Raw genomic sequence first — 16,493 nt, forward strand, 5'->3', positions numbered from 1 at the left:
CTGGCTGTTCAGCAGGGGCTGCAGAGGGACTCTAGCCTCCTGCTTCTCAGCCAGATGCCTCAACGTGTCTGATTGGTCCCTCATAATGCGAAGCATCTCATCCTGCGTTGCATACTCATGCTCCTGGGATGCTTTCCTGCTCTCCATATCCATGTCTAACTTCTCAGACAGTGAAATCCTCCAGGCTGTGAGTTCTGTGACAGCTGTCCCTGAGATGTTCATTATCTCGATGAACATGTCCTCCCGCTAGGTTGGGGTAATTGACATGTCTGGCATCCTGTGTCAGGAGGTAAGGAAGTAGCGAAACGGTTTGAGGAGGTTGCACCGCCATCTGTCTCAGGTATGGGAACCACATTTGCCTGGGCCATGTGAGTGCAATAAGTATGACCCTGGCCTCGTCCTGTCTCATTTTGTGTAGCACCCGGCTCAATAGAGGAATCGGGGGGGAACGCAAACATCAGTGGTGCCTCCCATTTTGTAAGGAGGGCATTGCCCAGGGAGAGGTCACCGAGCCCCACTCGGGAGCAATACTGAGGCATTTAGTATTGTGAGCCATTGAGAATAAATCTATAGTAGGGAACCCCCACCAGTTGAATATGGTCACGAGAGTTGGGTAGTCCATCTCACACTCAGCTGGTCTGCCGTGGTATTCTGAAGTCCTGGCAGGTAAGCTGCAGAAATGTCTATTTTGTTGGATATGCACCATTACCATAGGTGTAGTGCCTCAATGCAGAGAGGGTATGCACCGCCCTGTCTTCAAGGTTGTTCACGAGTCCTTTAAGGTATGAAGAGATGCATCAGTGCCCTTAAATAGTTTTTGGCCCTCAAAGGGCACGTCCTCAACTGTGGCTTGTACTTCCCTAGGGAATCCAGAGAGAGGTGGAGCCCTGATGCTCGATGCATGACCATGGACGTGGCGATAGAATGAGCTGCCCTGTCAGTGGAATCGAGAGAGGCCTGCAGGGCTGTTTTGCCGATTAAGCAGCCCTCTGCAACGTTGGCTTTGTATTGTTCCTTCGCTTCCTCTGGCATTTGTTCAATAAAGGATGTCATTTTATTAAACAAGATGTAAGTGTATTTCGCCAACAGAGTGGAGTAGTTTGCTATGCAAAATTGCAGTGAGGCCAAGGAATAGGCTTTGCATCCAAAGAGGTCAAGCCTTTTCCAGTTGTTGTCATAAGGGGTGGTTTCTGACTGGTGCTGTTTTCCCCTTTGGTTTACTGCCTCTATGACTAGTGAATTTGGAGCCGGGTGAATAAATAAGAACTCAGCCCTTTCGCTGGTACATAATATTTTCTGTCCGAGTGTTTACAGGAGGGTGAGACAATAAGAGCTGTCTGCCATATTATCTTTGCAGGATCCATTATAGCAACGTTGATGGGCAGAGTTATTTTTGCTGATGGGAATGCCTGAAAGATGTCAGTAAGTTTGTGCTGGGTCTCTGGCAGCTCTGCTAAAGAGATGTCCAGGGATTCTGCAACTCTTTTGAATAAGTCCTGGAAGGACTTGAAGTCATCTCCTGTGGTGGGAGGCTGGGGCATAATTATTTCGTCCAGGGACGAGGATGAAATATGAGTGGGTGGCAGTGTATCACTTTCAGGAGCCTCTTCCTGCTCCTCTCCCTCTTTCTCCTGCACCTCTGGTGGTGGTGGGTTTGTGAGTGAAGGGGACCAGGTGGCTCATGATGCTGGTAGTTTGGGGGGGGTTAAGATTCTGGGCTCTATAGATTGCCGATGGGTCCCAGTATGGCCAACTGGGTGACATAACAACGGGCAGTGGCATCCATGGTTGTGTTTCCCAGCTTTTCCCTTGCATAGGTAGTTGTAGGTGAAAGGGTTCAGGTTTCGGAGAGGGATGACGAGGGGTATAAAGGCTCAAGTCATCCTCTCCGTCCTCATCACTGGATAGTGGGGGTGCAGATCCAATAGGAGTGCCTATTCGGCTCGGTCCTTGCCTGACTGGGGTGCCGTCGGTGCTGAACAGAAGGGTTCCCGGTGTGGAGGAGATTGTCAGGTCCTCCTGTCTGGTGAAGGGTTGCGGTACTGGGAAGCTCAGTGCCATGGATGACAGCATAGTATGCTCTGACGGTGCCGAGGTCTTGTTAAGCTGTGTATATGCAGCAGGTGGCGCCATTACACTAGCCAATGCTGAGGCATTCTTCGGCACTGTTGGTGCTGAGCTAGGGAGCTTAACTTTAGCTCGTGCACCTGAGTGAGGGCCTGGCCGCGTCGGTGTCTCGGCTCCTCAGGATGTCTCGGTACCAGATGTTCCGAATGCCTCTCGGGCCGAGGTTCTCAGTGCCATCGGTACTCGGCACATTTTTTCCCAGGAGACCGCTTCTTTTTATGGGGATCTCTGAGGTGATAACTGTGACCAATGTTTGGTGACCTTCTTAGGTGTAGGGTCCCTAGACACGGTTTGGGTGGACCCCTTGTCTGAGGCTGCTGCTGGAAACTGTTAGCCAGGAGGAATCCCGGACTCTGGGTCAGAGGCTAACTGAGGGATTTCTCCATCATTAATCATTTTAGTTGGAGGTCCCTGGCTTTCAGTGTCCTGGCAGATAATTTCTTGCAGTGTGGACACTTCTGTGGTTCATGGGTTTCCCCGAGACAGTGGATGCACTGAGTGAGACCATCCAATACAGGAACTGATAGCCTGCAGGTGAGGCAACGTTTAAAGCCAGGAGAACCAGGTATGCCTGTGGCGGTTCAGGTCTACATAAAACAGTCGTAGTTCAGTCACCGTTACAGATAACTTCCCCCCCCCCTCCCCCGCTACTGGTGGGTAGTTAACAAAATTAAGTGGGGCGTTTGTGGGTAAATAAGGACGGAAACAAAAGGGATCAATAAAAGTGTGAATATAAGCAATTTACGAAACAGGGGCGCTGCTGTTGCTCTGAATCAAGCCAAAGGCGGTAGAGAAGGAACTGAGGCACTGGTGGCTGGGCATGCTAAGTAGCTGCCCGGAACAGCGCGACACAGCTGCCGCACGTGGGTGGCCAATCGAGGCACTGCTACTACAAATCTCCAATTACAAGCGCTGGGCATCAAGACACCTAAAGTGGAGCACCCACAGGGACATTCCTTGAAGCACCAGCAAATGTTCCCTTCACATGTAAAGTATACATGGGCAAAATATTCTCCAAGAAAAGGAAGACGACTTCTTGAAATAAGTTTTTATATTTCATTATGAGCATAAAATTGAACCCATTTTGCAAATCTATCATTCAAAAATGGCCCTATTCCAAGGAACAGCCATTTCCAAGGGGGAAATTACAGATCCATTTTAAGAAAAGGTGAAATATTCATGTTTTACATTTTAAATTAGTCATTTTGTCAAATTTCACAAAAAAAGCAAATTTTGAGGGGCATAGGTTAAGCAAAATAAAGTCACCACCGTTTTCAGGTGAAATTTTGTTGGGTGGGGGGGGAGTTGTCACCATTTTAGCACAATTTTAGCCTAAATCTTTCACCAATACTTGTAACATGGATGTGAATAAATAAACAAGCAGTATAATAGTGTTCCTTATTATCTCTTTTTCTTTATTTTCTTGTCAACCTTCCACAACCATGTAGGACCCTCCTCTTAAATGCTGCATATGAAAATTAAGTCAGGCCCAACTTATGTGCCTTGTAAAGATGTGAAGACTAGATGATGCTGTGGAAAGCATATACATCAACAGGAGCTTCCCCACCACAGTGAACTAATTTTTAATTCCTTTAGAAAGGGGCTTGCCAGTGTTTTTGTGCAATTCACAGAAGCAATTATGCTCTGGTCAAGTCTGAAACTTTAACTGTCTCTACATCTTGGATGAAAAAGATTACCAATTGTCTGATGTGCTTGGTTTCCTTCAAACTGATTTAACAGCCCTTCCGTCATCCATCATCTATCTCCTCATGCACTAAAGTGGGATGGAAAAATGGCTCTCTCTTCTTGGACTCATGGAAAGCTGAGTTTACTTTAAGTATGAATTCCAAGGATGTTCAGACTACAACTTGTTCTTGTGGAATTTACATCACTTATAAAGCACAGTTCAATCTATAGATCCAATGACTGAGCTCCCTATTTGATAAGCTTTTGGATGATTTTGCTACTATTAAAAAGGATAATTTTAATAAAAGGGAAAGCAGGCAAGTTCAAACAGTGGTACACTGAAGGCTTATAAACTAGAATGAGTTTCTGTACACGGAATATCTTTGCAACCTTCAGGAACTTTCTGATAGGAAGATGAGATAAAGTCATCTGACAGAACCTAGTACACTGCTAATGATACTTCGGGTGCTCAGGCTCAGTTCTAAGGATATCCCCAGTGAAGAAAGACAAGATCTAACAGACTCCATCACAAGGGTTATTGCTATTAATTGGACCTTTATGGTTTAGGCCCAAGAATATATCTATCTATCTGAAGGAAATCTAATATTTCTGGAATTCCTTTCCTTGATGGGATTAAGGTATTTCTCTCTGCCTTACTGTAAGAATTTTTCCATATCCTGGAATCAGTTTTTTTCTTGATAATAAAAAGAATGAGGAGTACTTGTGGCACCTTAGAGACTAACAAATTTATTTGAGCATAAGCTTTCGTGGGCTAAAACCCACTTCATCAGATGCATGCAGTGGAAAATACATGCATGCATCTGATGAAGTGGGTTTTAGCCCACGAAAGCTTATGCTCAAATAAAATTGTTAGTCTCTAAGGTGCCACAAGTACTCCTCGTTCTTTTTGCTAATACAGACTAACACAGCTACCACTCTGAAACCTTTCCTGATAATAAAATAGTATCTATTACTTGCTGTGATTGTGGCAACAACTCTTGGATCTTAGGTCTGCCACACTCTCATCCATTAATATCCAGGCTATCAGCTTGAAGAGAGATTAGTCCATATGGTTTACTAGTCCTTGCATTAATATTAACACTTCTTACCACTATTCTCATTTGGTTTGTGACAGAGTTCTACGCACTTTAGAGAAGCAGCAATTTCTTGGCCAATACTTTCCCTATATTAAGATTTATTCAAACAACACTCAGTGTTCTTTTTACACATGTTCTAAATTATTTATTAAATTATAATTAAATTGAGATTAAATTCTACTATATTACCCAATGCTAATAGACACCTATTTTAACAAAGACTCTTTCCTCCCAACTGAGAATTTGCTTTCTCTAGTCTCACTTAACAATATAAAAATTAATTCACTGTAAATCATAACAAAAAAAGCATTTACCTCCTTCCTTTGCCCCCCCTCGTCAACTTAAAACAAACTTGTGCAGCATGCAGCAGTGTCTGTGTATAGTTAGATGCTTAGATATAATTGCTAATGTGGCAATACAGATAGCGTTATTTATATACCCATGATACTCCAGTTACCAGTTTATTCTGTTTTGGTTGCTAGTTAGTCTAAATTTTGTGGTTACCTAGTTTATTTTATCTCAGCTGCAAATTGATTTTCACCAGCTGATGATCTAGTCCCAGAGCATTTACTTGTATTCTGGATACAAAGGCAAATTGGTACATGGAGCTAATCTAAAACTGGAATTTCTGGCCTGCAGGGAATACTGATATTTTGACATTAGCTTTTGTCCCAATTCAGGACAAGAAGTCAAACTATCAAAACTTTTTGTTTTGACAGCCCTAAATCAAAACGCTTTATTTTAGGTCAACATGAATCTCTCTAGTCACCTGAGCCACTGTGGTGCCTCATGTGAGTTGTAGTTCACTGTCCTTCCTCCAACTATCCTCCAGTATAAGCTCCTACTCCCCTGCCCAGACTCTCTATATTTCATAATGCACTGGGATCTCTTCCTGTGGCTGAAACACTGCAGTACTTAATCAACTCCCATAAGGCTCTAGATGTCTCCGGGCTTTCTTTCCTCTCTTCTGGTCCTTCATCCTGCCTGTCCCTCACAGCCCCTGGCCCCACTTCCTGACATCCTCATATGCTTTCCAGCCATTGTTTCACATTTTAAAGGTGAAGGTGTAAAGGTTGAAAAGTATGTTAACAAATGTAATTCCATGTAATGCTTTAGTTGCGGGGAAAACACTTAACTCTTAATTCAGCTGTGGGCAGATAAAAAGCCTTCCAGTTCACCTTTGAAAACAAAACAGCTCATGCAGAAGACCTGAGTAGCAATAAGAAATAGATATGGGAATATAGTAACCTAGCAAATTTTAAAAAGCCACAGTTTGTTGCTCTGTAAACCCAATATTTGATACACTTACATCTTTACCCCATAAGAAACTGTTAATATTGCTGACAAACTGACCAAAGTAAGACCTCAACTGGACATCAGGAAGAGAGCAATACTTTAATGTTGAAAAATACTAATTTCTGCTGATTCATTTTTGTTTTAAAATGTGCTGAAATGCTCAAGGACAGCACAAGCTGCGTATGCATTTTTTATGCAGTGCTTACAGAATTTTGCACATCACAGATTTAATAGGGTTTTTTTATACCACTATTCTTTTTCCTCAGACATCACCTTCTGTATCAGTACACACAGTGGCAAACACTGGCACTATAGGAGTCTCACAGTGGCAAGTTTATGTCAACATATTGACACATTCGGGGAGGTATGTTAGAGGTAGTGCAAGTAGTGAACAGAATGATACAAAAACTGCGTCTCTAATGAAACCTGTTTTACATCTCTAGTTTTACCTACCAATGAAATAAAACACCAATTATAAATGGGTTCCTATATTGCCATTTTCACATATAACTCAAACAATATGATCCCTTGTATGCTAGGAAATTAACTTGCTACTGCCATGGCCCCCAATTAAAATTAAAAATTAATGGAGATATCCTATTTCCTAGAACTGGAAGAGATCTTGAAAGGTCATTGAGTCCAGCCCCCTGCCTTCACTAGCAGGACAAAGTACTGATTTTGCCCCAGATTCCTAAGTGGCCCCCTCAAGGACTGAACTCACAACCCTGGGTTTAACAGGCTAATGCTCAAACCACTGAGCTATCCCTCCCCTGCAGGGTTTAAAAGGCTTGGTTGCTAATACAGATGAGACAAGACTGTTTACAACACTATCACTGAAAGTCTAAATAAATAAATAAAAATAACACACATTTATACAGTACATTTCACCTAGATATTTAAAAAAAAAACACCTTCACAATGGTGGTGACCGTTATTATCCCCATTTTACAGATAGGAAAACTAAAGGCACAGAGAGACCTGGACATATGGAGGTTGAAGCTAAAATGCGTCTAATTTGCTGTCCCTTATGGATACAAGAACAACTTGGGACCTACTTCTGGATGAAGAAATATATAAGCGTCTCAGTTTAACGCAAATATACAATCAATCAATGGCAAAGCTAGGACAGAACCAGATCTTTATACAATTACTCTAGCGCCCTCTACATTGAACCACATATCCTCCCTTAAATGAGATGAAGTAGAACACTGTCTATCTCTCTTTCTGTAACAGTATTTAAAACAATCTTCCGTTAACTAAAATAGCAGCTAACGCATTCAGCATGTGGAAGGCAAGTTGATGACAACTACTGCTGACAACGGGTCATTGTCCTATTATACGTGGCACCTGTGTGGAATTTTTAAATCATATTTAAAGTGCAGTAAGCAGATTTAAAATTCCTGTTCCGAATCTAAGTTCAAAAAATATCCCTACGATCTTTTGCCACAATACGATACTTTTCTGGTACAAATTTGGGGCCCAGTGAAATAGCAAAGTACAGTGAAGAGACAGAAACAGTAGTAGTCATTCATACCATTTGATTGCATGTTCTCTATGGTGAAACAAATGAAAAATGTTATTAAAATTGGTAGCACTTTAAAGAAACTGTCAATAATTGATATTTCATTAAAAACTTTAATTAGACAGATCATTTACTATATTTATTATATATTCATAATTATATTTAGTTACTATTCAATTAATGTGTACTAAAAATATTTAGGCCCTTTGGAAAGCCTACATATTTTTCAAATGTTTATATGAAAACAATTTGACATTTTTGTTATTAACGATACAAAAATTAGTAAATATTAGCTAATGTAAACATCAAAACACCTTGAGAAAGTATGAACATTATTGTGAGAATTGCCCCGAGTTGTAGGGGAATGCAGAGAAATAGCAGCATTTGGGCTAGAATTACATTCCAATTCCGTCCCCTTTTGAACACCCGAGCCTTGCAAAAAACAGATAAAATACAGCCACAGCTGGCCAACAGAGAATTCCCTCAGAAAAGGGGAATTCACAGTTGGAGTAAAGCCCACTTTCCCCCCAACCTCAGTATAGATATTAAGAGAAGGAACATGACTGAGTAGAGAACGTACAGGGGAGCTCTGCTTCACTTTCTCTCCATGTCTGATCCCTTACGGTACTTCTACACTGTAGATGGGAGCATGCCTCCCAGCCAGTATAAACAGACACACACTAACTCTGCTCCTTCTAGCACACTAAAAATATCAGTGTAGAACACTGCAGCATAGGGGACAGCATGGTCTAGCCACCAACTGGGGACCCTGGGGGTCGGCAGGCTTGTACTCAGGCAGCTAGCCCAGGCCACAACATCCACAATGTTATTTGTTAATCGCACAAGCTCCAGCAGAGCTAGCATGCATCTGTCTAACTAAGCTGGTAGGCACACTCCCAGCTGCAGTGTAGACATACCCTTAGGGACCTTAGAGCAGCCTTATTGCACAGATAGGGACAAAGCAGCTTGAGAATCATGGAGTCAATTACAACTTCCTCCTGCTCATTTCTCTCCTGCACACAGTGTATCGGTGCAGAAAATAAATCTGGTTCTTTTTATATATGTCATAATTTTTCAGCCACTTATGTACCAAGATAAAAGGCACCTTAATCTTAATGAAGAATAGTCTTTAAACAACTGAATTCAGTAACTTACAAATGTCCTGATAAACCACATAATTTAATATTAGTTAAAATATAAGTAGCACTAAGTCCTGTATCATCCCTTACTTTAAGTACATTTGTCTCAAATTGGCCCTTTATGAAGATATATGGAACACTATTAACCTGGTTAAGGCTCAGAATAAACATTCCTTAATTGAAAACTGCAACGTTTATCAATTACTGCTATTTATATCTGGTCTATCCAGGATTCCAGACAGACCGGAAGGAAATGTCCCTGGTCACAATCTAAGCCAAACCTAAGCTTTAGCTAGTGTTGTAGATGAACAGAGTAAAGTACAGTGATATGAATCAGGTATCTGTGTAATAATCAGGAACTGCCATTTTAATGGTAATTCCTAAAGAAAATGTAGCCTGACAAAATGCATCTAGGACAGGAAGATCAAAGTGGGAACCAAAGATACTGGAAATTTCTTCCACTACTGTTATGCAGCACGTGACTTGCCAGTTTTCTTCCTGATTGCCACCTTCTGCAAAACAGATGACTTTGAGTGGTGGACTAAATCTTGTACTGTATATAAAGCACTTAAGAATGAAAAGGATAACAACCGTAATGTATATGTACTGAGACACTTTTCATAATTCATATCTAAGAGATTTTGGGGTCCTCAGCAAATATTATGTTTTGGTTCCTGAGCATAGGTGCCAACTCTGTGGATGCTGCAGCCCTGGAGCACGCACGGAAAAAAATAGTGGGTGCTCAGCATCCACCAGCAGCCCCGTGGATCAGCACCTCCCCTTCCCCCCACCTCCCGCCCATCAGCGGACCCACCAATTAGCTCCTCCTCCTCCCTCCCAGCCCTCCCACCTGCCACGGATCAACTGTTCAGCAGCATGCAGGAGGTGCGGGGGGGGGGGGCGAGAAGCCAGTAGCAGGAAGAGGTGGGGGAAGGGAGCAGGAAGAGGCAGGGCAGGGGCACAGCAGGGGTGAGAAGAGGCAGGGTGACGGTGGGAGCTTGGGGGAAAGAGGTGGAGTGGGGGCAGGGCCTGGGGCACAGCGAGGGCAGGAAGGGGCAGGGCACAAGGGGTGGAGTGGGGGAAGGGCCTGGGGCAGAGCGGTGGCAGGAAGAGGCGGGGTTTGAACTTTGTGGAAGGGGTGGAGTGGGGGCAGATTCTAGGGCGGAGGGGGGGGGGGGGTCAAGCACCTCCTGGGAACAGAGGAAGTCGGCGCCTATGTTCCTGAGGAACCAAACTAAATGTATATTTATATTTTTTCTCTTTACATGCAAATATATTCCAGCACTGATGAATAGGAACATATCCTTTCTTTCTTAGAGAAAGCTAGATTTATAATACCTAGCTTAGGCAAGCTTGCCAACTTTCATGAATGTTTTAGTACAGGGGTAGGCAACCTATGGCACGGGTGCCGAAGGCGGCATGTGAGCTGATTTTCAGTGGCACTCACACTGCCCGGGTCCTGGCCACCGGTCCGGGGGGGCTCTGCATTTTAATTTAATTTTAAATTAAGCTTCTTGAACATTTTAAAAACCTTATTTACTTTACATACACCAATAGTTTAGTTATATATTATAGACTTATAGAAAGAGACCTTCTAAAAACGTTAAAATGTATTACTGGCACGCGAGACCTTAAATGAGAGTGAATAAATGAAGTATCGGCACAGCACTTCTGAAAGGTTGCCGACCCCTGTTTTAGTATATCAATGCATCTGGGTGGTGTGGAAGTTTCTCAAAGCTCACAGGATTCCACCTGCCCTGCCCTACCCTACTGCCCTCTTCTTCAGAAAAATCGCTCTATTTGTTTCCAAAGACACAGCCACAAAGAGCAGGAAACAAAGAAACCCACAGTCGTACACTTACTTATTCAATGTGAGATCAAGGATGAATTTGGACCCGAAGGCCTCAATCTGGAAACTTGCCTGGGCCAGATGCACAGCCTGTAGACATGAAAAAAGAAGAACCTTTACTTTTCCTATATGTTTAAAACAAGTCAAATCAGTCATCCAGGTTTGTATTTTTTATTATAGTAAATTGTACAGTACAAAATATCTTATTTAGAATTCCCATAGAAATATCTGCATATTTTTGTATGCCATTATTTGGATCGGTATAGTGAAGGCATAACAAGTACCTACTAAAGTATATACAGTGTTCTAATTGTAATCACCTCATAGCACTCACTTATTCTAAAAAAGTATGAATAATTATAATTAAGGCCATTGTGATGCAAGCATGTAGATACAAAATCATGGAAAAGCTCACATTATACAGTATGCAGGACTCCTTCAAAATAATTCCCTTTAAGACCCAAGGCTTTGCATCTGTGGATGTATCCATCCTAGAGGTTACTAGATCAACAATTCTCAACACATTCATTCAATAGCTAGTCCCATATCTGGAGTTTTAAATTTCAGCTTTAACTTTAAATTAGATCTAGCTGCCAAAAACAGAACGGCCTCAATTCTCTAACCTGAATTATCAAGTCAATTCTCAATATTGTTCTAAGTGGGACTAACAATATCTGCAGCATATTCATACATTAGCTGGAAAAACAGGGTCAAAACAGACTATCCAAAATTTTGTTTAATAAAAGATTATCACAGATACTTGTCCAGTGTTCCCTCTAATTTTTTATGTCCATGTGCAGAATTAATTTTGTTATGTGCACCAACATGGAGGTGATGTGTGACATGTCACCTTCATATTGGTGCATATAACAAAATTCATGTGGTGAGGGTGGGGCCAGGGCCGAGGGGTTTGGAGTGTGGAAGAGGGCTCAGGGCTGGGGCAGAGGTTGAGATGTTGGGGGGTGAGGGCTCTGGCTGAGTGTGCGGGCTCTGGGGTGGGGCTGGGGATGAGGGGCTTGGGGTGTGGGAGGGGGCTCAGGGCTGGGACGGAGGGTTTGGGTGTGGGGGAGATGGGCTCTAGGGTGCGGCCAGAGTTTGGAGTGCAGGCTGCCCCGGGGCTGTGGTGGGGAGAGATGACTTCCCCCAGGCCTCTCTCACCGCAGCAGCTTGAGGCTGGGGGAAAGGCGCCTCTCCCTGGCTGCGGCACCTCTGGCAAGGCTGGGCTGGGCCGAGGCAGGTCTGCTAGGGCCAAGGAAGCGGCTCCTCTCCCCCGGCCAAGGCAGGTCCGCTCTATATACAACTATTCACAGCTTCAGCACCAGACAGATTTTATGGTCCTGTCAAAAGCAACAATCCTAGCTCAATCATAACGATGGAACCACCATAATGAACAACCATGGGATGAAACAAACATTAATGTGTTAGTCTAATCTCATCATTCCCATGTATCAGCAATGAGTCAGCGAGTAAGTCACCCTAATTAGTGAAGACTAAAATAGTATTTCACCCTGGCAACTGATTTATATTATTTATAACAAGTTAGCATAAAGTGTTTTATTACTTTGTGTTTCCGCCATTACGATTTTATGCAATGTGCTTCATTCATGTGAGGGGGGATATTTCTGAAGAATGTTACACACTATTAATAGTGTTCTCTTTTAAAGAAATGCATTAATCCCTATATTGTGGGATGCTGACATTCCAATGATTTATAGTGCTAAAGTGTGATTTGAAATTCGTTTCCTCTTATACAAACAAGTCACAGACAGCATATGTCAAAATAAGAAATAATAGTCCTGGGATGTATACAACACTGTTTATATGCACACCCTTTAGATGTTTCCTTTTCTATGCATAAGAAAAATTACACATATTGCCTGTGCAGTCTGTATACATGCACACACTTGATACACATATGGGATATATGTGACTTCATGGGTACGTATGTATGTGAAACCTATATTCTTGTTGTTCCCATCTAGTTATATATAGTGTAAAAGATATAAAAGGAAACTGTTTGCTTGTTATGGCGACAAAGACTACTCTCTAACTGCAAAGCTGCACTATATTACATTAAGCTTTCCTGCCGCATAGTGCTAGCAATCAAATGCAGTGGAGCTAGCTCAAGAAGAAAGGGTCAGATTCTCTTTTCCATTTTTGCTGCCACCAAAATAAAATTATATGAAGAGAAGAGTCCTCCCCCCTTGCTCTGGTAGGACAGAATACTGTTAATCATCATGATAGAGATTCATTGCACCAGGAGCGGTTCTGGGAATAATGTTGCAGTCTCTTGTATGCAGCAGAATCTCCAAGTTTCTCTCTCTTCCCACTACATGCCCTAAATTCACAGACTAAAATAAGTAAATAAATTATTATAACTCTCGGATTTATTGAAGCCTAAGCCCGAGCCCCTGCTGTCTGGGGCTGAATTATTGGAATTTACAAAAAGTCACAGAGGTCTCGTAAAAATCACAGATTTTTAGCCATAATTATTATATAAAAACAATATTATGGTTTCACTGAAATTCAGTTCACTCATTGAAAAAAAGCGCTGAGTTTTTTCAGTGTTCTGGAAAAAAACAGTATGAGTTAAGGACATTTTGTGAGTGGAAATTCTGATAACCCGACTTTTGCTGGATCGTGCCACACCTCAGCAGTATACGTTCATTTACTTATTTTACCGTGCTCTCTATCATAGTATTTTAGGATTATTTAACTGTAATTCAGTTGTATGAATTTCATAGAATTGTTGTAATTTTAATTTTTAAAAAGCCAGTGAGTCCTTGCATCACTACATGGACAAACTGGATTTTTTAGTTGATATGGGAAATAGTTCTTACATGCTGAGAATTTGACTGCTCACTTTGAATTGGAGAATATTTCCTGCCTATATTGGAGAAATACCTTATAGTGTGACTCTACAAAGAAAAGTGACTAAAATTTGCTCCACAGATTTACTCCCTGAATGTATTCAGTTTCATTTCTTCCGACTTTAGTAACTAAGGCCTCACCATTTCCGAGCTCCGTCCGCTATGCCACAGCCTTGTCCCATGACCAGCGACGAATTTGAATTCATTTTCCTCTGAATTTCAATTGCAGAGGAGTCTCTGGGCGAGGCGTTAGATTCACTGTCTTGCCCGATGCACTGCTGAAAGAGGGAGAGTCCGGGCAATCCCAGAGAGGAAGAGGGCAATCAGAGAAGGGAAAGAGGTCTCAGCTCCGGAAAGCATCGAAGTGTGAGATCTGTGGGCTGTGTGGTGAAGTGCGAGAGCTGAGAAGCGGGCAGCGTAAAGCCAGAAGAAAAGAGCGGAGAAAGACAAAGAAGGACTGAAAACCCGAGCACTGGACAAAAGCGTGAAAGTGAAACAGCAAAGCCAAAGCAAAAGTCAGGCGGCAAGTCAGCGCGGCCAGGGGCTGCCCCGAGTGCCCCACCACCGACGGACCGCTCCCACGCCGGGGTGGTGTACCGACAGTTCCTCACTGTTGGCCAGTGTGGGTGCCCCAGGTGTGTTTTTAGAGGACGAGGCGAGCTTAGATTCCACTCCCTCCCCGATGAGATGGGAAAGGCCAGGCGCACTCGCAGAGAAGACGAGATCCTGCCAACGCTCCCCGCCTGCTAACCATCTCTTTCATCAGGGGCCAGGATCTTCATCACAGCGAAACCACAGGGAAACCCTACCAACAGGAGACAGACAGGAACAGGAAACAATATAAACATACAAAATTTTATTTTAAACAAAAAAAACAAATAATATAAATTTAAATACTAAATAAACATTTAAAAATAAAAAAAACAACAAACAGCAGAGAAAAAATAAAAAAAAGATAGCAGAAAAGCTCTGGAAGCAAAAAGCTCTCAGAGAGCAAGCAGCTCAGAAAAAATTGGGAGAGGCTCTCCTCAGAGAGAGGGCTATGCCATCCTCAGCTAAGCAGGGATGTTCGCCATCGGTTCCTCAGGCAGAGGCTTCCCTCGCCGCAGGCTTCTGCGTAGGGGGACAGGCTGTCAGGCGTGTGAGCCTAAAGTCTGGCTGTAGTCAGCGTGCAGGGCTTCTCATTACATAGTGTTGGTTTAGTGCTGACTTGTATATTAGTGATAAGATGTACTTTACTTTGCATGCATAAGAGAGAGCTTTAGTAGAGTTAGACTGCACCTAAGACACAGTTTTTACTTACAGAAGAATGACCCCTCAGGTTTTACCTTTTTAGCATAAGCATAACCACGAACAGCAGGGACGTGCTGCACAGGGGTCTTCACTCAGAATACTTTCGCTCACTGGCGGAGCAGCACGCGCATGCTCATCTGCATTCAGCACTGCAATCTGTGCTAAGCAGCTGAGCCACTTAAAGCTCAGCAAAGGATGCCAGGACTTTGCCGAAGCACAGTGCGGCCTTTGTGCAAGAGCATGCGCTACTTCTCTGTCGACTATGCGGCTGATCTCCTGAATTTTCTCCTCTCTTCTGTCTCTGAAATCTAAGACTTGGTCTTTCTGCCTGCTCTTTCCAACCCTGTTTGGAAATTCTCGGACAGTTTGAGATTTGTCTGTATTACTGTGTTCGCTGTTGTCCTTTTGTTTTCACCATACACACGGCCTATCACACACATCCCACGCAGAGGCTGGCAATCACGGACTGAAGAAAAAGACAAGGCTCACAGCCGGCACGAAGGAAAGGAAAAGACAAGGGCGAAGAGCAGAGCAGAGAGCATCGAGCAGACACACATGGAACGCAGATGCAGAGGAGCAGAGGGCCCAGCACATAGGAGCGGCACACAGGAAGGGGCAGTCAGCATGGCAAGGGCTGGCTGGTCTCCGAGGGGGAGCGCGACATGGGCTCAGGCGACACGACCAGAGAGAGAGCAAGACCAGGAGCATCTGCAACCGCCTCCCGCGAGAGCCTGTCCCCCTGCCACTGCAGTGCAGTCCCCTCACCCCTGCAGTCAAGTCCTGCAGACCCACTGCATCAAGTCCAGTGGACTGAGGGTAGTGCAGAGCAAGGCTGTAAGTTACTAGACAGGCGCTGCTGTAACACTCAGGCGCAGGTGCTTAATCAAATCCCCCGCTATAAAACCATAAACCTCTCACTGTGTTATCCCTTATTTTTTTGCCTTTGTTGTTACTTCCTGTTTCATAATGTTTTCAAATCTTTGTTTACAGTGCAGGATTTTAATTACATTGCACAGACCACATTACCAGCCACATTTTTAGGGGTCAGAAGACTGGCAGGGCAGGGGTGTACAGGTCAACAGGCACTAGGCACACTAGACGGTGGGTCTGCTGTGTAGTGTATGCTGCCCAGGTGGGTGTCTGCCACTGGTCTGGTCTGTCCTTGATGTGTAAGGTCCCGGTGCCTTCCATCCAAGTCGTGGTCCTCCCTTCCCCATCCTGGCAAAAAAGCCCACCCATCCCCCCTCCAACGCCCCAACCCTCCCCACACCCCTCACCCCCCTCACCCCTCACCACCCCCTCCCCCCTTCAACCTCCCCACCCACCACCGTCCTGGTAAACCCACCCCCCACCCCTTCCATGTTTAGTCCAACCCCACACCATGTTCCAACTAAGAAGCAGAAATGCAAAGAATGCAAAACATGTCCTTAGTTTAAAAAGATTTTAGTTTAAAAGAAAAATTTGTAAAAAAATTTAAAATGTTTAAAAAAGTGGGAAAAAATCAGTTCTTACTATGCTCTCAGTCACAGGTGTTAAAAGCTCATGGACAAAAGCTCTCGCAAAGCCTCTTCCTCAGCTGGCTCCCGCTGGGATATTCTGTCTGGCTGATCATAA

At 43.5% G+C, this 16,493-nt stretch overlaps 1 protein-coding gene across 12 annotated transcripts in view; it reads right to left on the minus strand.

Annotated features, from left to right (window-relative positions):
• The window catches only part of ADAM23 (ADAM metallopeptidase domain 23), a 199,921-nt gene that overhangs the window by 158,268 nt on the left and 25,160 nt on the right, over window positions 1–16,493 (minus strand). For all 12 annotated transcript variants that reach the window (XR_005586049.1, XR_005586050.1, XM_039493898.1 and 9 more), the window contains exon 3: window positions 10,730–10,806. Coding sequence is in view for 10 of the 12 variants with exons in the window: in XM_039493898.1 (XP_039349832.1) it covers window positions 10,730–10,806 (77 nt within the window). In the remaining 2 variants the exon portion in view is untranslated. The remainder of the gene's footprint in view (window positions 1–10,729; window positions 10,807–16,493) is intronic.

Source organism: Mauremys reevesii, linkage group 11 (assembly GCF_016161935.1).
Source record: "Mauremys reevesii isolate NIE-2019 linkage group 11, ASM1616193v1, whole genome shotgun sequence".
Taxonomy (NCBI): domain Eukaryota; kingdom Metazoa; phylum Chordata; order Testudines; family Geoemydidae; genus Mauremys; species Mauremys reevesii.